Genomic DNA, 25,857 nt, shown 5'->3' with positions numbered 1-25,857 from the left:
CCAGGCTTGGGGGGGTGGAGGGGTGCATCTATTTGGCAGAATCTATGTTAGTACTGAAGTGTTTTTGATTTCAGCTCCATGGTCCCCATGACTTAACGATTCTTTCAGAGGACACTTAGTATTACAAACAGGTCTGGTCACATCTGGATTTCTGTTCAGGAAACTGCCCTTCCTGTAGCCCTTTACTAACAAGAGCAGAATGATTCCTGGTAACAGAGAACAAATTCCCTTTTGTTTAGTTTTAGTTGTTTAGTTTGTTAGTTTAAGAGCTGATGTACAGCTGCTACCGGGCCTATGCTAAGGCTTTGGTTCCAGGGTTTTTGTTGTCCTTCGCATGCTGGCCTCAGTCACTCAAAAGGACTGGTTAGCAGATGACCACAAGACACAGGCAATGGGTGCAGGGTTAGGGGGTTAGAAGGCTTACTGTCCATCTCGTGTTCTCCCACAGAGGGCTGAAAGGGGTCTTTCTTCACCCTGAAACACTTCACTGTATCTGGATTTTAAATATCACTCCTGAGATGTCCCTGGCATTCAAGTGGTGAAGACCCTGCCCTTCCACTGCGAGGGTGTGGGTTCGATCCCTGGTCAGGGAACCAAGATGCCAGGTGATGAGTGGCAAAAAAATAAAAACATCCACCCCCCCCCCCCCCCCCCGCAACACTCCTACTTAGGAAAAAAAATAAAACAATTCCTGTAATGACAGATAATGAAACTATGGGTCTTGAAACTATGGTGGGTGGAGTTACGACCACATCTGCCATGGAATGCAACGGCCCTGGGTGCAAGCTCTGGGAATCAGTCTTACTATCCCCAGAGGACTCAATTTCCTTTTTTAGGAACCAATTCTTCACTAAACCATCTGGGTTTAAAAAAAAAAAAAAAAAAGAGGACCAGTAGAACAAAATCTGGCTCTAGGCAAAGATCCAACTAACAGGATTACCACACCAGTCAACTTCTGGGGAGAACGTATATACTTTGCGTGGAATACGACACTCAGTGACACATCAAGAGCTAACAAATAGACTTCTCCAAGACAAGAACTTTCTACAGCCTTTCACTGAGAATCCAGGACAGTTTTTTTCTCTCTGTCCCCATATACTTATTCTCTCCCCCACCCATGGAAAATCAGTATCGTTTAATGGTTAATTTGGCTAAAAACATAAAAAGAATAGCTCGCAGAAATATGTACGATTCTCATCTGATTTCCTCGGCTAACTGAAATGTTAAAGGGCTGGTTGTTTCCTGAATGTTCCTACCATGCCTCTTGGGCAATCCATGGAGTGATTGCAAGCAACTGTACTGGTGTTTTCCTACGTCCTCTCTTTCTCCTCAATCCTTTACCCCTATAGGGACACCGGCGATAACCTAAATGAACATTCTAGACTTGACAGCCGCAGGGACCTGGCGGTCCGAGAGGGAGGAGACCACGGCACAAGAATGCCCAGGGAGGGGCTGCTATTTGGATAACACTGGATAAGAATGCGAAGGCAGAGGGGCGTCACACTCTTTCTAAAAGTTCCTAGAAGAAAACGAACGCGAACATCTCATCTCATTTTCGTAAAAAAGGAGAAAGACATTTGACACAACAAGGACATCAGTGAAAGCGATTGTCTCGTGGAAAAAGCCGACCAGTGCATCTGATCTCCCTGGGTTGAAGCACGCGGGCACAGCAATCTCCTCGCTGGCATCTGAAGAGAGGGAGAAAGCGTGTGGCTGGGGCACGGATGAAAGAAACCCAAGTCCCGGCTCCCTGGAGGCCAGCTTCTCAGTCGGCTGCATGCAAAGGATTCTGGCACGTGGGCTGCCACCTCTGAACACCACGCAGAAACTACATGAGAAATTAAGCCAGAGAACTACCTCGGATGTGGGAAACCAAGCCTGAAGATGTGCAGTGAAAACATATGGGTCTCACTCCAACACACGTCTTTTAAACATTAGACTCCACAAATGGTCTCTTTGGTTTGATAGGGGATGTCTGCCCTTGTCGAGAGTCCCGGGACAGCTGTCTGTACAGGTTGTCCTGGTAGGCCTGAGCCACAGGGAGGGTCCGAGCCACCTTCACGTCAGGGTATGAGGAAGCCTGGCTGACTCTCTCCAGCAGGTCTCCGCGGGACCCGTTTGCCAGCATCCCGTGGGGGCTGTAGTAATCATCCTCCAGCAAATGGCCATTCTGTGCATTGTTGGTCTTGTTATAAAAGGCGATGTTGCTGATGGACGATGGTGGGCTGAAGGACTCAGGCTGGGGCAGGCCGCCTGGAGACGTGGGGCTGAGAACGGTATCCACGGATGACACCGCCCAGGTCCGATTCTGCTGGTGAAGGTGGGGGTACTGTTGAGTCCGGGCTGTTTTATCTATGATCCCCATGAATGGTGTGGTCCTGGATCGGGTGGGCTCACTAGGGTAACCTCCCTGTGTGGGAGACACTGGCGACAGCTCGTCACATGACCTATCGTACGCCGGTTTCAGCGGGATCTCCATCTGCTGGATGGAGGAAGATGGCCGGAAGGTAGGTGTTAGATTGGAGGCAGATGAGATACTATTGCTAGATGGAGAGAAACGCAGGCCTACGCTCTGGGAGTGCAGCAGTGGCCTGGGAGTCGGTGGGTGGGGTTTGATTTCATTGGGGTTGACACTAATAGGTCTTCTGATTAAATGCGACACGTCGGGGGAGCCTAGTTGGCTGGAGGAACGCTCCAGGTCCAGTTTTGAGTGACACACTGGGTAATAGGACGCTGACTGGCTGCGCCCAATCTGTGGCGTCTGGCTGTATCTCATGCCACCCCGGTAGGCAGAGGAAGGTCGCTGGGGAAGGTCTTCCTTGGTCAACCCTCCATGCTGGCAGATGGCACCCGCACTCAGGCTGGCCTGGACGTGCTGCACGGGTCTCCCATCCCCTACGATCCCCCCAATTGACCCCTGATAAACCAGCCGGCTCTGACTCACTCCTATGTCTCCTTGGGAAGACTGGTATTTACTGGCCATTGAATGGGCCACTTGGCCATAGGCCCCCGTGGAGATGACGGTGCTTGAATGCACAGCTGAGCTGGGCTGGTTGCTCCTCACGATCTGGGCTTTCGCTGGCTGGAGCCGGAGCCCAGGCTGGGGCACAGCCACGGGAAGCTGGGGCATCTGGTAGGGCCGCTGGGCCATCTTGGACAGCGGAGATTTCGGTCTGCCAGGAAGCTGACTCACATTTGTTTCTTGCTGATAGCGCACGGGGGAGCCTGACTGGGAACGGTAGACACTCATGCTTTCCGCTGGAGGGCTGGCCCGGTACTGGGGGCCTCTGCGGAGAGGGGAAGGGGGTGGGCTCGGGTATTCCTTGCCTGGCCCTCCCACAGGAGGGGGGCTGAAGCGGTAGGAGCCACCCTGATGAGCTGGGGAAGTGTGTGGGGGACTAGGCCGATAATGTGAGTTCTGGTGAGTTGGAGAGAGCGCAGGTGAGCTGGACTGATAGCTCTGCCTGGTGGGAGAGCCTACGGAACTGCTGGACCGGAAGTCAAAAACCTGATGTGAGCCAAGGGGCGAGCCGGAGATGTAGGCTGAGTCCCGGTGGGCTGGGGAGGAGGGTGGGCTCTGGATGATGGGGAGCCCCTGGCTGGGCCGAGCCTCCGTTTGGAGGCCGATGGACACGTTCTCCACGTCCTGTTCCAAGAACTCCTCCTCCAGTATGTCCTGTACGGAGTAGATGTCTTCGTGCTGGGGTTCAGGCTCTGCTTCCTCTGGGAGCTGCTGCTGCGGAGGCTGCTGTTGCACCGGCGGCTGCTGCTGCATTTGTCGACACTCCTCCTCCACCCGCAGCAGAAGCCGCTGGATCTCACGGTTGTTTGGACACAGCTTGATGGCCTCGTTCAGGTCCTCTAAGGCTGCTGCAAACTGTCTGCTTGACGAAATGTAAACACAGGAACTGGAGTTATTCTGAATCACAGGAGTCACCAGGAGCTGAGGGCCTGGTCACGGTCTCAGAGAACTGTTAGCGCCTGAGTGGGGTGGGGTGCAGGTGGGGGGTGTCCGGGGGTTTTGGTTGCATCTGATTTGTAAGGAAGGAAATAGGCAGGCTGTCATTCCGGAAGAGCCCAGAATGATTCCCTAGCTCCTTCAGCCTCCATCTTCCTTCTGGCCTCTCTGGGATCAGTGGAGAAACGTCCCCATTTGGTTCAGTCCAGCTAGGCCCTTCAGGAAGTGTCTCTTAGTGCTCAAATGCACATCAGGTAGTCTGAGGGTTGGGTGGGGTTGTCATTTACAGGGTCACTGTCAATTAGCTTAGGAACAAATCAGTAACTACGATATTACAGAATCTTGCTGATCCAGCAGAAATTTTCTTTACATTTTGGCTTCAATTTTCAGGCCTGTTCCATCCCAGGCAAGAACCCTGTCCTCTTCTGCCTGTCTACATCTTGCCCCGCTGCACTGTGGCTCCTCTACTCAGCTACGGCAGAGCTGGGCAGGTATCAGGTTTGCTGACTAGGAAACTCAGACTATCGTTTACAAACAAGGACACAAACTGTCAAGAGATATTCCCCTCCGCTCTGTCAACCTTGTCCAGAAAAGGGGCAGTTGGCCTTGTGAGGAAGGAACCATCCCAGGGGAAAGAGAATCTGATAGTTCAACTTCTGTGAGGCCTCTGTCGCCCCACCTAGCCAAGACTAAGATCACTGCCACCGCCATCTCTAGACTTAACCTGGGTCTGATTTTCAGGACAGCACCTCCCTGGTCATGGACGTGAACCTGAAGCAGTTCTCTGACAGGCAGAGTTGGGGAGAAGGGCAGGGCGCTGGGCAGGTGGCATCAAGGACAGGGATCAGTGATCTATAGAGATCACTGACGGCAGTTTCTAGATCTTTCTGGAGCCCTTCCTGGCCCCTGGGCGTGAGGGATGGGGTTTCTCTGGGGCCCTCACAGTCCTGGCCCCAGGTCCTCCTGCGTTCCATGCATTTATGGTGTGGTGCTGGGAGGGGCAGGTAGGTGAGAAGGAGGTCTGATGCCGTCAGACTGGAGGGGAGCCCCAGAAGGAAGACTAACTGATCTGGGGACCCCCCCCCCAAATGCCTCTAAGCAAAGAAAGAGGAGTCTGTGACACATGACCCATCCTACTTTTCCCTCTAGAAGGGCTGGGAGGATATTCTGCTCTCTCTCAAGAGACCGGTGTCTCTTTGTGCTGTTTGGGGGTTAAAAAAGCAACTGAGAGATGGCAGAAGCCTCTTGGAAGAAGGTGCCAGTCTCCAACAGTGAAAAGGCATTTTTCTCCCACAGTACAATGCTCTAGATCTCCACAGCCCCAAAGGTGTGCCAGCTGTAAGATGCGCTCTGTGCTTGGGGTGGGTGGGGAGCCATCCCCAAAGCTTGGCCCTGAGAGTCCTCGGGGACAGACACAGTGGGTACAGATGCCCCAGGGTGGCCGATGTCACCTTGGCCAAGTTTCCAGAAAGAGACCTCTTGCTCCTCACCCTCTCTCTCTCTCCTCACCTGCTGCTGCGTTTGGCCCTTGCTCTCGCATAGTAAGCTTCATAAGATTTCGGTTTCAGCTCCAGGGCCTTAGTAGCAAATTCCTCCGCCATTCCAAAATCCTGTCATTACAATAGGTGTGCAAATAAGTCATTGAAGAGATATGAGAAATAGACAGCTTGGGAATAAAACAGATTATAGGTACATTTCTTTGACATTTATGGGTGGGGCACCTGGGATTCTCCACATGCCTGGCGTGGAATGCAAGTCCCTTTGGCCTTTTGCCCTGTGTGGCCCTGCAATGGCTCCTGGGAATTTATCTGCCCTAAAGGACAAAAATGTTTTTCGTCTGCCCTCTTTCTGCCTTTGGAACAACGTTCTTTCTGTCCCAGAAGCCAAATGTCAACCCAGCGAAGCTCCTGAATTTGGAAAGCTGAACTTGTTGCACACCTGTGTATGAGGCAGACACACACATCGGCATCTTGTGTGGACCCTCAGCCTAACCCCCTCTTCCTTCCTCCCCCACTATTCCTTGGCTTTAAAGGGGCAAGAAAAATCCAGGAAGATGGGGTTGTGTGAAAAAGAACTGACTGGCTAAGGGGAGTGGACAGAGGGGTGTCAGGCAGGCTTGGGTTCAGTTCTCAGCTCTGCTCTGTAAGCCCGCAGAGCCTGCCGTGTTTTCTCATCCGCACTGACCTCCCAGGTGGGACTAAGAGCAACAAAGTGTCTGAAAGTCCCCCACACAGGAGGTGCTCAAGGAGTGGCAGTTTCCCTTCTGTTTCACAGAGGCTTCTGGGGCCTGCTCCTTCTCTTAACCAGTTCCTTGCTTAGGAAACATTCAAAGTTTAAAACACAATTTTGAAACAAGAGAGAAGCCGGCCTGTGACTGGGGTCTCTGCTGTCACCTCATCTCTCGATCACTGAGGTTCCCTGGAGGAACATGGTTTCTCATTGATCTTAAGGAGCCCTGGGAACAGGAACCACGGCAATGAAGCCATCATTTTCAAGACACCCTTACCCACTAAAAGGGGAAGGTTTTCTCCTCTTTAATATCAAAGCCATAGGACAGCACAGTAGCCTCTGGTTAAGCTTGTGATTCCTAAAGCAGAGCAAAGGCCCAGTGGTGGAGGTAAAAATGAAAAAAAAAAAAAAAAAAGTTAACAGGCAACTTTCTACCAAAGCTGACAGATTTCAGGTGGCCCTGGGATGCAATGTGATGTGGTGCCTATGAGAAAATCCCCTATCTTACAGCATCGGCTTCCAGCTCTACTATTTTCAACCTAACCTGTTGATTTTTTCTTTTGTGATGATCACTATTTCTGGGATGATTAGAACTTTTTTAAGAAGCAGAGTCTCTGTGAGGCATAAAGTGGCCAGGAGGTCGGTGGCAGCTTCGGAGCTTCGTCTCACGCTCACTAGCTGGAGCTGCAGGAGAGCCTCGGTGCTCTGCCTCCTGTTTCATGTCAGAACCTCACTGCTTCCCCCTGAGAACCTCCGCCATGTCCCCATATTCCTCAGCACCTAGAAAAGCTCTGCCTCTTAGGGCATCGCTGTGCTCTCGGGGACACCCAAGTCTGCTTATTTATCAGGGCTCTTTTAACTGCCAGCTTTTAGATGGATGATCAAAAAGTCATTTTTCGGGAGCTGACAGCAGATCTCTTGCCACAGAGGCTATAAGGTCACTGCTGGACACCTGAGTTCTTTATTCTGTTATTCAAATGTTCCTGTTTGGCTAGGATTATTTTTGTCTCCTGAGGAACCTGAGACCTCAGGCTGGTGGATGTCAGAGGTTCCTGATATGAGCCTGGCTATTCCTAGGATCTGAGAGAGGGTTCTTGGCTCAACAGTGTCTGCATATCAAGAGGGCAGTGGCTGAGGGCATCACAGGCTGTATCTAGGCAGGTAAGAAGAACCAAGGGCTATTTAGAGGATAATAAAGGACCAGGAGGGGTTTCCCTGGTGGACCTGCCAATTCAGAAGACGCAGGTTTGACCCCTGGCTCAGGACGATCTCCTGGAGAAGGAAATGGCAACCCACTCCAGTATTCTCACCTGGGGAAATCCCATGGACAGAGGAGCCTGGTGGGCTAAAGTCCATGGGGTTGCAAAAGAGTTGGATATGACTTAGGGACTAAACTAATGAACCAAAGGACCAGGAGGAGTTCTGAGATTCCTCCTGTGACAAGAAGGGACCTGGAACGTGAGAATAAAAGGATGAGGAAAGAAGTGAAAGTTTAAGATTAGCCTTAGACATTAAACCTTGAAGTCTGTGGTCCTGGGCCCTCTCTTCAGCCCTTCCTTAAATGATGAGGGGGTCTCCCAGAAAGGAAGGGAATGACTACAATTGTATCTAATTGAAGCTAGGAGTTCCAGGGTCCACTGTGCTCACCTTTTCCCAAAGACCAGAAACCTGACTTGGGGGGCAGGGCAGGATGGTGATGAGTATTCCAATTACTTTCAGTGGGAATCAGGAAAATTCAGAAAGCTACAAAGCACCCACAGAATTCATTTTTTACAGTTTGAGATACAGATCGTAATACTTAAGTCTTGATTTCTTTCAAATCGCAAATGTCAGTGCTCTGTGAAGGACAACCAAGTTCCAGATGGGGCAGACAAGGATTTGGGGGCCTGCTAAAAGCCAGGGCGTGACATGGATCATCAACTTTCAGGGCTGTGGAAAGGAGCTGGGATGAGAGGCACTTACGTTCATCTTCCTGCGACATCGAGAGAGGTTGAGGAGGAGAGACACCTTCAGCTCCCGGAAGGTTTTCAAGTCCTCACCAAACCCTTCTCTAGGGAACTTCTTCAGGGCATACTGGTAGCGCTGGGCGGCTTCCTTCACTTTACCTTTCTAGTGGGAGCACAAGACGGCAAAACATAGTGTCGGTCTGCTGAGCAGCTGAGGAGGTCTGTTCCCGTTCCCGTCCTTTCTCCACGGTTACCACTCAGGGTTCGCCCTCCCCAACTCCACCCCAGTGGTGCAAGGACAAGGTCCCATCTTTTCCACTGGAAGCTCGCCTGGCACGCAAGGCGTGGTGAGGGAGATTCCCAAGACACAAGCCAGAGACACAAAGCTTTGGCAAATGAAAGACCTGGAGCCCCGACTTCCCAACTGGATTCCCAAACGACTGATCGTACTCATTTCAAAGGAGCCTGTTCTTGGCCCAATCTCCCTGGGACACAGCATTTCCCTAGTCCTGATCGCTCTAAGTTTATCACTATTTCTTGACCTTCGGCTTATCTGGAAAACTCTTTTTGTTCCACCTTGCCAGTCCTCTAGAAAAGACCATGCTCTTCCTCACAGAGGATGTGGGAGCTAAACCAGTCTATCTGTTGTTTCCCTAATACTACTGATAAAAGTCTCAGTGAGTCTTTCTCTGTTTTTGAAAGAGGCATAGGGTACAGTGGTGGTAGAGAAGTGAAACTGAGAATCTGTGATTCCACTTGACTAGGTAGGAGGCATTTTCCAAGTAAATCTATGTGTCACCGAGGGACCTGGGTCACAGGGCCCTTGAACTTTTCTCACTTTTTCCTTCTGAAAACCTGTAAGCGGAGCCCAGAATGTTGCAGGAGGCATCTCCCATTCTGTTAGCTCATCTTTTTATTCCTTCCATTCCTTCTGTGTAGTTGTAACTCCAGCCAGAGATCCTGAGCTTGTATTTTCTCTTTCACTGAGGACAGACTTGGAGTCTTCCAAGGCAGAATTTTGGGTGGGAACAGGAGTAGCTCTGGCTGTTCTCCCTAGGAGGCAGGACGCTTTGTCTCAGGATGCCAGAAGTTACGTCATAAAGAGGGCTTAGGTTCTTGACAGCACCGCCATTCTCAAGTCCATCAGCACAACATCTAGAGAGGCCCTTCTGTGAAGTCGTGTAAAATCAGGACTGGGCCAGAGCTCGTTTCCTAGAAGCCTAAGGGACCTAGATTATCAGGCTTCCATGCAATGGTCCTCAGGAAATACAACTCTACTCACAGGAGCTCTGTACTCCTTACATAAGGCGGAAATAATGTGTGTCACAGTCATTTCTCTGGGCCTGGGCATGTCTCAGTGACACCCACTGCCAAAAGCTGGGTTGGATTTATATTTACCTTCAGGAGGAGAAGGTTCAGTCCTCATACAATGAGATGACTCTGACATGGAAAGTTCTTAACGGCCTTCCTACAGCCCTGGGAGTTTGTGTGCGTTAGGGTATGGAGCCTTCAGCCTGAATCGTGAATACAAGACTCCATATCTTTTTTTGTTGTCATTCAGCTAATGATTTCAAGTAAATCTATAACTGCTCTTTGTCTCGGTTTCCTTATCTTACTCAGGGGTGCCAATAAGCTATTATTGCCACAGACTTTTAAATCTACACATATAGTAAATATAAAAGCTAAAATTAATGCCTCTTGCCCGCAGACTGGGAATATCTGCACTACCTATTTTTCTTCTCCTTGTCCCATGGTTTCCAGGCTCCGGTAAATAGACTCCATGTAGAATCTATGGCACCGCCTATCAGCGACCAGATAAAAACCAGGTCTTTAGGTTGCTCAGCTGTGGGCACATGCAGGCCCACATTGAGAAAGCAAGAATCTGGGCTCCTCAGCTTCTAAGCCCTCCACTGAGGGATGGCACTCCCCTGATGCCTCTAGAGCCAAGGAGGAGAACTGACAGCAACACCCTTCCACCAAGACTCTGGTGACGTCTACGTGCAGGGAAGTCAGCGGCCATCTGGAGAAACCTCCTTCTTCCCCTCACCTTATAAAACATGTCACCCTCTTCCATCAGCTTGCTCAGCAGGATGATCATGATGTCTGGTTTGGAGGTGGCCATCGCCCATGTGGCTGGACCTGTAGTGTACAGGATGCATGATGGGTAAAAAACTCATACAATGTAAGGGTGGTAGGAAGCTAGGTGAAAAAAACACCCTGGGGGGATTTCTGCTGAGAGAACAACTTGTTCCACAACACTGGCCTCGTCTTTTAGAGCTGGGAGTGTCTCAGTGCCTCCCACTGCCAAGAAGCCGCGTTGGATTTGTATTCACCTTAAAATAAGAATCTCTGAACGGTCAGAGTCTGCACCATCGGAGGGCAGCAGAGCCTGCGTGTTGTATTCAGGCAAGCGATGCTTAGTCTGGAGTTACTTTAAATAAGGAACTTGGGAGAAAAGGGTTTACGTTAAATGTCACTGTAAGATTTTAAAAAATCCAAAAAGGGTAATTTATTTCAGAATCTGGGACTCAAAACCCCCAGCTGTTCAGTCTCTTTAATTTTTAAGCACGTACTTTGCAGAAGGGAAACCATGAACACTTCTAAAGGCTCCCTTAATTTGTAAGTACCGAATAGGACCCCTGGGATTCACACTGAACTGTTCCAGTGTGAAACAAGCCATCGGGACAGAGGACCACTCTACCCACAAAGAGAAAGAAAAGGTTAACTCGATTAGTTTACAGATGCCTGAATTATTTACCAACTAAGCTTTTCTGGGTTAGTTATCAAAAGTTCAAGTTATTCTCTACAACAGTCATTTAAAAAAAACATCTTCTTTTAAGGTGAAGTAAATTAAAAGATTAGAGGTGTTGGGGACTCATGCAGGCTAAATCAAAGAGGAGAAGGCAAAGCTGACCAAGCCATCAGACCACGCCTGATGCTGACAGCGGTGAAATATACCTCGTGGGCGACTCGGTAACGTCTGACAACCTTCAAAGAAAGGAGAAAACAAAAAGTTGTAGGAGAGGAAAAAAAAAATGGATGAAGGTGAAAAAAAAAAAAAAAAGAAGGAAAAAGCAGCAGTGAGAGGCAGGCAGCAAAAAAGCCAGCATATCAGCCAACCCTCGTCTACGGGTCCATGGGAGGGGCAGCGGAGGGGGCAGCAGCCGCAGGGACCCAAGAGTCCGAAGCACATACAGAGCAGGGCAAAGCGAAGGCTCGTGGCATCACAGGGATCCAGGATGCTCACAGGGCGGGGCTGCTGCCGAGGCAACAGCGCTGAGATGCACTTAAGGTCAGAGCAGCCTCCTGGCTAAGGCGACTCGGGCATGGCTGATAACCACGTGACTTTGGACACAGGGTAGTGTAGACCAGGGCTCTTCTCTGGGCCAAGAGTCTTTCTGTTCATTCGGATAATAACTGGGCCCGGGCAGAGGGGAGACTATACACGTTCACGCCGAACGCTCAGGGCAGCCAGACCACTGGGCCAGTCTGGCCGCTGGGCACAGATGGCCAGCACCTTCCTCCTTTCTCCTACCTATCTTGGCTCCTTTCTTCAGAAGGGTGACAACAACAGACGTGTTCCGGCACCCCACAGCCCTGTCCAGAGGGCGCATTCCGCTGTAGTCCACGTGCTCGATCATGGCCCCGTGATCCACCAGGAACTGGACCTAGGACGTGATCAAGCAGCATGGTCAACCCAGGTGTGAGGGCTCCAGCCGCTGCCTGCCCTTTCGTTACCTGCTGGTGTGAACCCAGGGTGCAGCCGGAAAGAGCCCGCCTGCCAATACAGGACACACGGGTTTGACCCCTGGGTCGGAAAGATCCTCCAGAGGAGGAAATGGTAATCCCGTCCAGCATTCTTGCCTGGGAAATCCCATGGGCAGAGGAGCCTGGCGGGGTACCCCATAGGGTCATACAGTCAGACACAACTGAAACCACTGAGCACAGCACAGGTGTGAACCAGGAGGGACAGCGCTGGTATTGCAGGGCCGGATCCCTGTTCCTGGTTTTCAGTCGTGTTTGGAATATTCCTGAGCTCAAGCAAGTACAGATCTGAGAACTTCATATCAGGAATCATCAACCCCAGACAACACTGTGGATGGAGAGCCTTCCCTCCTCCTCCCACCCTGGGGGCTGGTTAAAGGCACTCACCACCTCAGCGTCACCGTAGAAAGCAGCCAGATCCAGCGGGGTGCGGCCGTTCTTATCGGCGTGGTCGGTGGCAGCCCCGTTATCCACCAGAGAACGGACCACCGAGAGATGACCCTTCAGACAAGCCCAGCTGAGGGCGGTCAGTCCTTCTTTATCCATGAGAGCAATGGAGGCACCTACAGAGCAAGCACATCACAGGGCTGAGGAAACAGGAACAATAGGGGAACTCACAGCAGGAGCGAAAGCCGGGTTTTAAGGTGTGCGCGTGTGTTCAGTTGTGTCCGACTCTTTGCAACCCCATGGCCTGTAGCCCGCCAGGCTCCTGTGTCCTGAATTCTGGAATTCTCCAGGTAAGAATACTAGAGTGGGTTGACATGCCCTCCTCCAGGGGATCTCCCCAACCCAGGTCTTCAGAATTGCAGGCAGATTTTTTTTACCACTGAGCCATTTAAGGTGTATATTCGGCCAAAGCACACCTTCTGCTTCTGGTGTGTTACCTTTTAATAAAACTGTTAACAAAACTGCTGCCTTGAGTGGTCAGTAGAAGAGTCCAGTTCTTTGGACATCCTAGGTTCTGCATCCTAGGTCTCTCCCGAAGCTTACTGTCTCTCCAGAAATTTCACTACTCCCCGGTGAGAATCCTCTACTTGGGCCAAAATGGATATGCTCCCCACCTTGAGAAACCCCCACAAGTGTTCCTGTACCCTCACTTCCGGTTATGTTGGTCCCACATGTGGACACCTTTTCTTTCCCCATATGGGACTTGCCTCAATTCCCCCCATTCTCTAGGAACCATCTCAAACCTCCCTGTCTCCAAGAGGCCTCTCCTGTTCACTGTTACCTCATCTTGAATCTGCTTGACACATGTCACCTTATTCTGTTATTTTTTTTTAATGTATGCCACTTATATGTAATAAATTCTCAGAGAATGTTTTCTGAACTCAGCAAAAGTCTTTCGTTTTTAATAGTATAAACTCCTTGAGAGATTCTCATAGAATAAGGAGCTCAGAACATGTTTATCATTGATGATAGCACCAGGCCAGCTTCTCCCTCCTTAGAGTGGGAGGGAAATGGACTCAAGGGAAGAGGCTGGGCCCAGGCCAGGAAGGGAACTAGGAGTTTAATTAAACTAGTCAGCCTTCAACAATTCCATCCTCACTTGCTTTGCCTATTTTATATTTTGCATCTTCTTCCCCTCAACTTTTCTCTAGGAGTAAGCATACTTGACACACTGTTTTGTAATTAGTCTAAAATTCAATCTACATTTGGTCCTCAGCCTAGATTGCAAGCTCCTGGATGGCAAAGAGCCTGTTATTCCCTTGCGGGTTTTGAAGAGTACCTAAGTTGACTCTTTCCACACAGTTGGCGTGTCATGCTCACTAACAAAATGAGATCAACTTACTGCACACACAGTACACTTGTCAGGCTGCCTCCTTGCTGGATGTCAGATCTGATTTGGATGTCAGATCAAGCTCGGGACCTGCCACAGCCAGGCTCTGGAGCTCCTCGGCAGTCACGTGGCCTATCCTCTGTGTCCCGAGACGTCAGATAACCAGATTCTGGCTTCCCATGACAGGATGAAGGGCTGGATGGTACCATATTCCTAACCCTGAGGAGAGTCATCTATATACTGGGTTCTCTAGTTTGCGACTCAAATGCTGATTCTAACATGGAATGAATTTGAATGAATATGGGACAGAATCTAAGGAGGTTTCTCAGATGCAGCATCTATAAATTTCCTGGACAGAGTCTCCAGTGGTGGAATAAGCAGAATAAGAAGGTTCTGGATATATATTACAGATAAACTGATTTTTATGAAGATGAGGGAAGCTGGAATTTAAGAAAAGGAGATACATATAAAAAATATATTATTCAATTTACTCTGAAAATTTGAAACCTTTTTCTCTCTTTCCTTCTCCCAGCAGTTAATAGAATCGCAGTTCTCTCAAACATCTATTTACTTAGTTTAAAACTTAAAAAATTTTTATATTGGAGTATAGCTGATTAACAATGTCATGATAGTTTCAGATGGACAGCAAAGGGACTCAGCCATACATACATATGTATCCATTCTCCCCCAAACTCCTCTCCCATCCAGGATGCCATATAACATTGAGCAGAGTTCCAAGTGCTACACAGTAGGACTGTGTTAGTTATCAATTTTAAATATAGCAGTGTGTGGACTGATGTTAAAGCTGAAACTCCAATACTTTGGCCAGCTGATGTGAAGATTTGACTCATTTGAAAAGACCCTGATGCTGGGAAAGATTGAGGGCAGGAGGAGAAGTGGACGACAGAGGATGAGATGGTTGGATGGCATCACTGACTTGATGGACATGGGTTTGGGTGGACTCTGGGAGTTGGTGATGGACAGGGAGGCCTGGCGTGCTGTGGTTGATGGAGTCGCAAAAAGCTGGATACGACTGAGTGACTGAACTGAACTGAGAGGTCCATCCCAAACCAAGTCTCAATTTTAGAACTTTGTGGAGTTCTCGTCAACTCATCTATCAATATGTCTTACATATGATCAATCTTTATATTCACAATCTTTTTTACAACTGGCCCTTCTGTTCTATGCTAACTGCCACTGCACCTGGATTTGGCATCGCCTCTTATCTATTCAATGACAATGGCTTCCTAATTGATCCCCAGGTCCACTATCATCTCTTCATCAACTCAACTATTCATACTACTGCCAGATTTTTTTTTTAAAGCACAACTCTGGCATTGATTGATTCCCTTTTAAAACAATCTTGAAAGCCTCCTTATTGCCTTCAGAGAAGTCTAAACTCTTTTAATCTGTTCCTTTTCTTTTTAATTTTAATTTTTACTTTATTCTACTTTACAATACTTGTTCCCTTCCTTAGCATGACTTTCTTCACTTATTCATTTCCGGCTGTGCTCTCTGCTGCTGTGCAGGCTCTCCTCTTGTGTGGAGAGTGGGGGCCACTCTCTGGTTGCAGTGCTCCTTCTCATTGTGGCGGCTTCTCTTGTTGCTGAACATGGGCTCCAGGGCAGGCAGCCTTTCAGTAGTTGCAGCTCCTGGGCTCTACAGCACGGGCTTAATAGTTGTGGCGCATGGGCTTAGGTGTTCCTCAGTATGTGGGGTCCTTTTGGATCAGCGATCAAACTCATGTCTCCTGCCCTGATAGGCAGATTCGGATTCTTTACCACTGAGCCACCAGGGAAGCCCCAATCTCTTCCTTTTCAACTTCTTCCCATATACGTTTCCAACAGTCCTCATGTACATCACTGGACAACTTGCATATTTCCCCAGTCTTGCTGTGTACCTTTTCCTCTTCTCTGACCTTTCATTTACATTATATCCCCTCCCTGAATACAGAACATTTTTCCTACTCAAATTTCAAAGTCTGTCCTGTTCTAACTCAAATACCTTTATCAGCACACTCAGGATTATCTTAAGGCAGTTACTTATCTTTGTTTCATCCCCTCCTTGCCAGATTACAGACCCTTTGAAGACACGGATTATAGTGTATTAATTAAAAAAAGATCACAGTTCTTAGCACAGTGTTTTGCAAATAATGTAGGCTAAATATACATCTGTAGAATTCACTGACTGGGAGAAAGTCTCTGATTTAAATGTGAAAGAACGAAACAGTACGGAGATCAGAATGCCTTCAGTGAAGGAGGACGACGCTCTGAAATCTGTGTCTCATGATCTTCCTTTTAAAAAGTATTATTTATTTTTAGTCGAGGGATAATTGCTTTACAATATTGTGTTGGTTTCTGCTATATATCGACATCTGATGAGCTTCTTCTATGGGTGTGCGGCAGACCCTGTGTGGTCATCTACTGCTTACCTGTGGTGAAGGGTCCTCCCTTTTCCAGCAGACTTGGGTTGTTCTGGGACATTTACTCCTGCCATGTCTTATCCTGAGTATCCAGGCATATCCCCCTTGCTCCCCAACACCCATGTCAGCAGAATGAAGGATCAGTCAGTTCAGTTCAGTCGCTCAGTTGTGTCTGACTCTTTGCGACCCCATGAACTGCAGCATGCCAGGCATCCCCGTCCATCACCAACTCCCCAAGTTTACTCAAAACTCATGTCCATTGAGTCATTGAATCAGTGATGCCATCCAACCATCTCATCCTCTGTTGACCCCTTCTCCTCCTGCCTTCAATGTTTCCCAGCAGTAGGGTCTTTTCAAATGAGTCAGCTCTTTGCATCAGGTGGCCAAAGTATTGCAGTTTCAGCTTCAACATCAGTCCTTCCAATGAACATTCAGGACTGGTTTCCTTTAGGATGGACTGGTTGGATCTCCTTATAGTTCAAGGGACTCTCAAGAGTCTTCTCCAACACCACAGTTCAAAAGCATCCATTCTTTGGTGCTCAGCTTTCTTTATAGTCCAACTCTCACATCCATTCATGACTACTGGAAAAACCATAGCTTTGACTTAGATGGACCTTTGTTGGCAAAGTTATGTCTCTGCTTTTTAATATGCTGTCTAGGTTGGTAATAACTTTTCTTCCAAAGAGCAAGCGTCTTTTTATTTCATGGCTGCAGTCACCATCTGCAGTGATTTTGGAGCCCCCCAAAATAAAGTCTGTCACTGTGTCCACTGTTTCTCCATCTATTTGCCATGAAGGGATGGGACTGGATGCCGTGATCTTTGTTTTCTGAATGAAGGCTAGATACTGTGAAACCAGGTGGTTTGTACTAGGGAAGCAAGATCCACTTTGCACATGGGGAAAACAGTTCTCTGATTTGAACCCACTTTTGTGAGTCCGACGTAGTGAAGACACATCTTTGGGGGTGAGAGCTAAAGATCCAGTAAGTCTGACTGAGCTATAATTTGAAATCTGAGGACAAACCTTGCCTTCTTCCCACATCAACTACCCTTCAGCAGCTCCAGCCTGGGCATGATTTTCAGGAGCTTGTTTTTCTTGAAGTGTATGTACTTGTGGATATTAATTATGAATGATGGATGATCAGATCCAGTTTACTCATAGGGGAGGCTCACTGGGATGGGAGTCAAGGCTGGTCGCAGTCACATGACCTCCTGCTTCAATGAAACACTCAAGCTCCACTAGGTGGTACTGCAGAGTCAGCGACTGGAGCTTCTCTACTACAGAGGTTCCCGCATCACTCGTCACTGGTCTGCAGAGGTGATTCAGGTCACAGCCCTTGAGGGGAACCTGGAATGCTCTAGATGGTGTGATCACAATCTCCTTTAACTTACCTCTCATTCACCAGGAATATGTGAATGCTGGTAAATGTTAAAGGGAATTTATTACAGTAGGAGGATAATATTAATACCCTGATTCCTCAAATAGGGTCCCACGGTCAACAATCATTTAAACCTTCATTTGCTTCCTTCGGATACAAGAAAAATATTAGTTGTGCAGGCTGACAGAAGAATTGACAAAGTTAAAGTCAAAATACAGTCTCTGGAAGATGAACATTTATTGAATGCATATTAAAAACTTCAAAGTTGGGAGAGTACTGATTTGACTTAAAGAACTTATACTATGTAGATTTGATTAGGATACCAAAAATCCCTCAGGCCATAAAGAAATAGAGAATGTCAGAATTAGAAAGGCACCATGTTAGAATTAGAACATCAGAATTTAGAAGAGAATAGAGGAGATAAGACTTTCACTTTCTAATCAAGTGGATTAAGAATAATCATTCTTAACACCTCTTGGAATCCATCCCTGGAAATCACGAGCTTTGGGTTTTGATGGGTACTGACCATCAAGCTCTGGCATCCTAGGACTGACCTTGAGCAAGGAGAAAGTCCACAGTTCCCAAGTGGCCTTCAGAAGCCGCCATCATCAAGGGAGTACGGCCCTGCTTGTCCGCCATGTTGACATCAGCTCCATGAGTAAGTAAAAGATCAACGATCTGCAGGGGCAGAGAAGGGGGGATGGATGAGCCAGGAAGTGCTGCTGAGCAGACACATGCATGCCACCCCCACACCACGTGAGCTCCCTGCAAATCACCTCTAACGAAACTTGCCACTGCAAGAACCGCCTCTAGTTTCCGCATGGTTCTAGTACCATGGGATTTGATCACTGACTTTCTTAGGGAGAGCCAAATGAGAACTCAATTCTAAATGTCTGACTCAGCCACTGAGTGAAAAAAAAAATCAAGATTAACAGAGGCCAAGACGTAGACTAAACAATCCCAAAACGGAAGAACCAACAGGAGTCACTGCCTATGTCAGGGCCATTTTATTGACTTCCAGGTGTTGCAAACCTGCCTGCAGTGAATATTTACCACTGAATAGAACACAGTAAAGTGCCTCTTACAACTCTTCAGCACTGTTTGGCTCCCAGGACTACTCAATTTTTTTCAAAGATTATAACCAATATGCTTTCTTTTCTGTCCTACCCAGAATTTAAACGTCTGGAAAGAGCATATAACTATTAATATTATATTTGTTGTTTTTTGGTCACTAAGTTGTGTCTGACTCTTTGTGACCCTGTAGACTGCAGCATGCCAGGCTCCTCTTGTCTTTCACTATCTCCTAGAGTTTGCTCAGTTTCATGTCCATTGAGTCAGTGATGCTCTCTAACCACCTCATCCTCTGCCGCCTTCTTCTCCTTTTGCCTTCAATCTTTCCCAGCATCAGAGTCTTTTCCAATGAGTTGGCTCTTTGCAAATTTACATACATCACATTTTCTTTTTGTTAAGTTCGAGACTCCTGCAAGTAAGTGGTTGGCAGGCATCTGTTGAACCTGCCAGAGAACCTGTGGATGCTGTGAGATAACCAGTCAAAAGTAGCCAGTTCTTCTATCCAGTACAGATCATCAGGATGATTCTGCATACTGACTTTCTGACACAGTCTCAAAGTAGCTACTTGCTTACCTGCCAGTGGCCTTGGCGAACGGTGCTGAAGAGGGGCACGGCTCCCCGGCGGTTGGGCTGGGCCACAGCTGCCCCCTGCTCCAGGAGCAGACGACACACCTCTAGCTTGCCCCTTCCGGCCGCAGCTGTTAGGGCTGAGGGTAGAGAGCGCAGCGTGAGGACAGGGGGGCTCGCCCTCTCCAGCTTCTGCTGGGAGCAGGGCAGCACACCTGTGTCTGATGGATGCAATTGCTACTTTACCTCCAAGAATGATGATTCTGGCTACTCTTGCCAGGAAGGAAATTTTCAAAGAAAAATAATGAATAGAACCACATTTAAAAGGGCTTACATATATGGAGACAATTATGATAATAAATTTATTGAAAAATCACCTCTGACCAAAACTTACTTGGTTTCATTTATCCTACCCAGACTGCCTTTTTTCTGCTTTCAACTTATCTCTTTTTTGGTACCCCTTTCAGCTACAAAACTTTCACTGGTATGTGCATGGGTAAGACTAAAGAAAGAAGGGTATTTGCAGAGGAATGCTTTTTTAAGAATTATCTAGGAACGACCTCTCTGGGCCAATTTCTACTTCTGGGCCCTTAAATTCAGAGAACCAAAGTCAGAAATGGCAGCCTTAATTTTGCTGACTTCTTAAATAACAGTTTGCTGTATTGCTTTTAAGAGAGTTTTTACAATAAAGATATATAAAAAACTGTTAAAAAAAAAAAAAAAGAAACTTCAGTCTAAGCTTTAGGCCAGTTTTCATTCCTTTTCTTCATCAGCTGAGATAGAAGTTTCTAGTACATGTACAACCATTTTTATATAAAGGTCAAAACTGTTCAGGGTAAGTTTTAAAGATGAAAGAAGAAGTATGACAAAGGCTCTTTTCTTCTGAAGATAGAATAATGGAGTTGCAGATAAAAAGCAACTATAGGGAGGAAAAAGGACACTCCGTGTGCAGGAAGAAACATAAACATTCTTCTTTGTGGGCTCCAGTCCATGTTTATGACCTCTGATAGAGTGGAGATCTAAAGAGCCCTTACTTCATCCTTTGAGTGCTATTTCAACAGTAGTTAAGAGGAATCTGTCGATATACCTTCTAGTAAGTCCATATTTGAACAAATACGTGCTTGTCTCTTTCTAACCAGGGATTTCAAACGTGTACACCTAGTGTTTTAGATGGGTGAGGGTAGGGAGGATGGTAAACATTGTCAGAAAATGGCAGGAGTTGTGTTTTTCAACAAAGAGGACGGAGACCTTTTTTCCCACCGAGACTTGAAAACCTGATGTGGTGATCAGCAGGCTCTTCCTTTCTAAGGGCCACCTACTCCAGTGATAAATCAGAAGAAGATAATACTTGGCAGGTGCAGACAGGATTTCAGTTTGCAAATGTTGGGATCTAATCAGGGAAGCAATTGAAATTCAAATCAAATGGTCACTTTTTTTCATCTAAGCACAAATTATGGCATTTTGTCTTTGAGATTGGCCAAATTAATCCGGAAGTGACTCATACGCAAAAGCAAAACTACCTGTAATTTTCCCTAAGTTAAACCTGCAAAGAGTAATCTTTTCCTTCCTCCAGGATAGAAGGATGTCTGAAAGAAAATGTGACTATTTTAGAAGATATACTCATTCTTAAACTAGATATATGTAGGCCTTGTCTGATGTGTATTGTTTTGTTTTATTCTGGCACGTTTAACCTAGGTACTTCTGTTCTGTTCCTCACAGAAGGGCAGAGGCTTCCTTCCATCTGAGGTGAGGGTCATTTCCAAGTTGAGTTACAGGTACTGATGGGTTTGACTGTTTACTTGACAGAGAAGTTTTGTCTCTTGTTCTTTAAATCAAAGTGATTGATATTCCCTCTTTCTCAAGTTCACATTTCTAATAGTTAAGGGAAAAAGAAACCTTCAGTTCCTGGGTCAGAACACAAGAGTAGCTTAAGAATCTGACAATCATCACATCGTACACACTGTTGTTCAGTGACTAAGTTGTGTCTGACTCTTTGTGATCCTGTGGACTACGGCACACCAGGCTTCCCTGTCCTTCACTATCTCCTGGAGTTTGCTCAAACTCTTAAGGTGGTGATGCCATCTAACCATCTCATCCTTTGTCTCCCCCTTCTCCTCCTGCCCTCAACCTTTCCCTTAAATGTTGCATGTCAGTTATATCTCAGTAAAGCGGGGGGTGTGGGGGTGGAGAAAGAACTTGACTGGCTTTGAAGCTCGTTAGGAACCATAAGAATCATCTTGTTGGTACATAAAACAAGAGGTCTGAAAAATTTCTAACTCTACCAAGTTTAAAGCAGCTGCTGGGGCAGGGTTGCAGCAAATCTCCGTTCAATGTCTTGTATGTTGTGTGGCGCATGCATGTGCAAATACATTCCTTTTTGCAAAAGAATCTATAGCACTCTGGAGAAAATACAGACAGTATTTCGTAATCAAGCCTCTCATCAATAATGACGGCTCACAGAACACAGCTGAAAATTCACAAACAGTGCCCGTCCTGAAAATTAAACTTAATACTGTCCACTCTAATCTGGAGTCATGTTGCTGGGGCTGGCCCCTTTCAACCCACTGGACAACACATTACATGAGAGGGAATGTTCCATTCGCCCTTTCTCCTTGTATCATCTCTGCTGCTTAAGTTCTGATGTCATTTGGCAGGAATCTTCTGCTGATAGCTGGACATGGTCACTAACACAGCTGGCCAACTTCATCTCAGAACAACACAACTATGGAAAATTGGGTCTGTACTTTTCAAAACACAAGAGCAAGGAGTTGCTTTGGCTGGATTTTTTATATGAGTCTTATCAGAAACTGTTAAAACTTTTTGAAAGAGAGACGATTAAGGCAAAGCCAGTTCTGTGAAACAACAAACTGCTTCTTAGAGCAAACATTAACAGCCGGGAGCCCAATCTCTTTTCCTGAGAGACCAGTAATGGAATTTGTTCCTGGCTTGTCAGCATCTGATGAGATTATCTGACCAAAATGGTCCTTTTTCAAAGGGAAACATCTAAGGAGTTTGAAGAGACAGACAGGATGCAGCTCAGGGTTGAGGAAACAGCCAAAGTCTGCTTGGATGGGATAATGCTGATGCTAAATAGAAGGCAGAGGAGCAAACGGTTCTTTTGTTTATCTTTTGTCAACCTTGAAAGAGTACAGCACAGACAGGTCATGTAAGACCAATGGGCTGGAGGTGGTGGGGGAGACATAAACATCACGGCTATCCAAAACAACATTCGTTAGGTAAGCATTTATGGAGCTATTTGTCAGATCCTGTCTGCTCTCAAGGAACTCAGGGTTGCATAAGGATAAGAGACAAATAAACAAATATACTGCTATACAGTGTGATAAGCACAAAAGAGATAAGTCCATGGGGGCTGTCTGGAGGTGACACAGACCAAGAGTGTCTGGGAAAGTCTCCAGGAAGAGATGACAATCTGAACCAGATGCTGAAAGAGAAATAGGAGACTTATAGGCAAGGGCATGGAGCAGCTTTCTAGGCACAGGGTGAGCACATGTAAAGGCACCGAGGTGGGGACAGCACGTTTACCATTACTGGAGAAGACGGGCAACAGAGGAGGCCAGAGATCATGACTGGTCTTTTTAATGCTAGTTTTTATTTATTTTTTTGGCTGCACTGCATGGCATGTAGGATCTTAGTTTCCTGACCCCAGACTGAACCTGTGTCCCCTGCAATGGAAGCGTGGAGTCTTCACCACTGGACTGCCAGGGAAGTCTCTTTAGGCTGCATTAAAGCTACAGGTGGCCAGTGGAGGGTGGTAACCAGGAGAGTGACATGGACAGACTGTGGCTTAGAAATATCACTTTGGTTGAAGTCTGCGAGGTAAGTCACAAAAGGGTAAGGCCTGAGATCAGATCAGCTAGGAGGTAGTTGCAATAAACTAGATAAAAGATGATGAAGGTGTGATTTAAGGGTATCTTGTTTATTTCTTGAACTTCTGCTACTTTGGGGCCATGGGATGGCTCAGGTTCTCCAGAGTTGCTAGAAGCTTTTTAATGCTGGTTTTGTGTTGAGACAGAGCAGAGGAGGGACCACTGAGCAATCTTGTCACCTTAAGTGCTGGTCTTCTGTGTAGTTCTATAAGAAATCTGTGAAAACCCTGCAGGATGGGAGGGGGTCAGTCAGACGGTGAACGCTCAATGTAGGCAGACGCTCTTTGGAAGGACACAAAGGCCATAAAAGTAGGATGAAAACAAATAGAATATTCTAGTGACCTCCTTTCAGAAAATCTGATATGTAAAAATTACATTTCAATAAATATTTCACTCTATGCTAGGATATATTTCACTGACTCTAACAGGCACTTTCTTCCCTCTGCATTTTAACATCTCAAAGTCAGGATGTGTCTTATAACTGATGTGCTAATAAAGAACTCTGTCAGTTTTATAGGCAGAGAGTTTTTCTTTTCTTTTTGGAATGGTACATAAAATAATGGCTATACAGTAATATAGTAAATGATACAAACTGTTGGAAACATCATGACCATCATTTTTAAGCAAATGTGTATTAATACATATTGTGTGTTGAGGCCAGGGTTGCAGATATAAACCCCTAACCAGCTGGCTGCAGGCCACATACTTTCACTCTCTATATAAGAGAAACATAAGATTTTGCCATTGGAGGGCACACGATTCAATGGGTTATAAATTTTAAATGATTATGTGCTATAAGTTAGAAAGAGACATGGACACTTAGTAAACCCATCACTACAGACACCAGTGCTAGTGGTAAAGAGTCTGCCTGCCAATGTAGGAGATGCAAGAGACTCTGGATCTATCCCTGGGTTGGGAAGATCCCCCAGAGAAGGGAATGGCAACCCATTCCAGTCCTCTTGCCTGTAAAACCCCATGGACAGAGGAGCCTGGCAGGCCATAATCCATGGGGTCACAGAGGGTCAGACATGACTGAGCAACTGAGCACAGCGCACAACAGAAAAGCAATTAGAGCCTATTCCACGTTAGTGGTGAGTTCCAGAGACATTTCTTACATAGCGAAGACATGGTTTTTCAGAAAATTTTCTGAAGTCAAATAACTTTATAGCTCTATAAATTATACTGCAAATGCATTTCATTCTAACTCATTTAAATAACATCTTATGTTCATAATGCTGAAATTAGTTCATCTAAGTATCAAATTAAGTACAACACAATTCTGACCACAAACAAACTGACATGAGATTAATTTTTTAATACAATCTTGAGATATGGTACATATTATGAAAATTAATATAACAAACTTTATTACATACTTTGATGCAGGAAATATTTTAAAAGTCCTGAGGCCATAAAGTTTTACTCTAATAAGAAATTCATATCAATAAAAGTAAGTCTTCCACTTAGCTCACAACCTTTTTTGTTGTTTTCAGTTCAGTTCAGTCGCTCAGTCGTGTCCAACTCTTTGCGACCCCATGAATCACAGCATGCCAGGCATCCCTGTTCATCACCATCTCCCAGAGTTCACTCAGACTCACATCCATCAAGTCCGTGATGCCATCCAGCCATCTCATCCTCTGTCGTCCCCTTCTCCTCCTGCCCCCAATCCCTCCCAGCATCAGAGTTTTTTCCAATGAGTCAACTCTTCGCATGAGGTGGCCAAAGTACTGGAGTTTCAGCTTTAGCATCATTCCTTCCAAAGAAATCCCAGGGTTGATCTCCTTCAGAGTGGACTGGTTGGATCTCCCTGCAGTCCAAGGGACTCTCAAGAGTCTTCTCCAAAACCACAGTTCAAAAGAATCAATTCTTCGGTGCTCAGCCTTCTTCACAGTCCAACTCTCACATCCATACATGACCACAGGAAAAACCATAGCCTTGACTAGATGGACCTCAGTCGGCAAAGTAACGTCTCTGGTTTTCAATATGCTATCTAGGTTGGTCATAACTTTTCTTCCAAGGAGCAAGCGTCTTTTAATTTCATGGCTGCAGTCACCATCTGCAGTGATTTTGGAGCCCCGAAAAATAAAGTCTGACACTATTTCCACTGTTTCCCCATCTATTTCCCATGAAGTGATGGGACCAGATGCCATGATCTTCGTTTTCTGAATGTTGAGCTTTAGGCCAACTTTTTCGCTTTCCTCTTTCACTTTCATCAAGAGGCTTTTTAGCTCCTCTTCACTTTCTGCCATAAGGGTGGTGTCATCTGCATATCTGAGGTTATTGATATTTCTCCCGGCAATCTTGATTCCAGTTTGTGTTTCTTCCAGTCCAGCATTTCTCATGATGTACTCTGCATAGAAGTTAAATAAGCAGGGTGACAATATACAGCCTTGACATACTCCTTTTCCTATTTGGAACCGGTCTGTTGTTCCATGTCCAGTTCCAATCGTTGCTTCCTGACCTGCATACAGATTTCTCAAGAGGCAGGTTAGGTGGTCTGGTATTCCCATCTCTTTCAGAATTTTCCACAGTTGATTGTGATCCACACAGTCAAAGGCTTTGGCATAGTCAATAAAGCAGAAATAGATGTTTTTCTGGAACTCTCTTGCTTTTTCCATGATCCAGAGGATGTTGGCAATTTGATCTCTGGTTCCTCTGCCTTTTCTAAAACCAGCTTGAACGTCAGGGAGTTCACAGTTCACGTATTGCTGAAGCCTGGCTTGGAGAATTTTGAGCATTACTTTACTAGCATGTGAGATGAGTGCAATTGTGCGGTAGTTTGAGCATTCTTTGGCACTGCCTTTCTTTGGGATTGGAATGAAAACTGACCTTTTCCAGTCCTGTGGCCACTGCTGAGT

At 46.6% G+C, this 25,857-nt stretch overlaps 1 protein-coding gene across 5 annotated transcripts in view; it reads right to left on the bottom strand.

Annotated features, from left to right (window-relative positions):
- Window positions 1–229: 229 nt before the first annotated feature.
- TANC2 (tetratricopeptide repeat, ankyrin repeat and coiled-coil containing 2) overlaps window positions 230–25,857 on the bottom strand; it is a 366,596-nt gene continuing 340,968 nt past the window's right edge. For 3 of the 5 annotated variants that reach the window (XM_069541695.1, XM_069541692.1, XM_069541694.1), the window contains 9 exons: window positions 19,119–19,252; window positions 18,029–18,152; window positions 12,286–12,461; window positions 11,669–11,801; window positions 11,092–11,121; window positions 10,181–10,272; window positions 8,150–8,296; window positions 5,468–5,568; window positions 230–3,881 (listed from right to left, as the gene is read on the bottom strand). In XM_069541695.1, the coding sequence (XP_069397796.1) occupies window positions 1,928–3,881; window positions 5,468–5,568; window positions 8,150–8,296; window positions 10,181–10,272; window positions 11,092–11,121; window positions 11,669–11,801; window positions 12,286–12,461; window positions 18,029–18,152; window positions 19,119–19,252 (2,891 nt within the window). In that variant the 3' untranslated portion in view covers window positions 230–1,927. The remainder of the gene's footprint in view (window positions 3,882–5,467; window positions 5,569–8,149; window positions 8,297–10,180; window positions 10,273–11,091; window positions 11,122–11,668; window positions 11,802–12,285; window positions 12,462–18,028; window positions 18,153–19,118; window positions 19,253–25,857) is intronic. The other 2 variants (XM_069541696.1, XM_069541693.1) reach the window with 1 other exon arrangement.

This window comes from Ovis canadensis, chromosome 11 (genome assembly GCF_042477335.2).
Source record: "Ovis canadensis isolate MfBH-ARS-UI-01 breed Bighorn chromosome 11, ARS-UI_OviCan_v2, whole genome shotgun sequence".
NCBI lineage: Eukaryota > Metazoa > Chordata > Mammalia > Artiodactyla > Bovidae > Ovis > Ovis canadensis.
The sequence above is the reverse complement of the archived record's forward strand: the minus strand, read 5'-3'. Positions and strand labels throughout refer to the sequence as shown.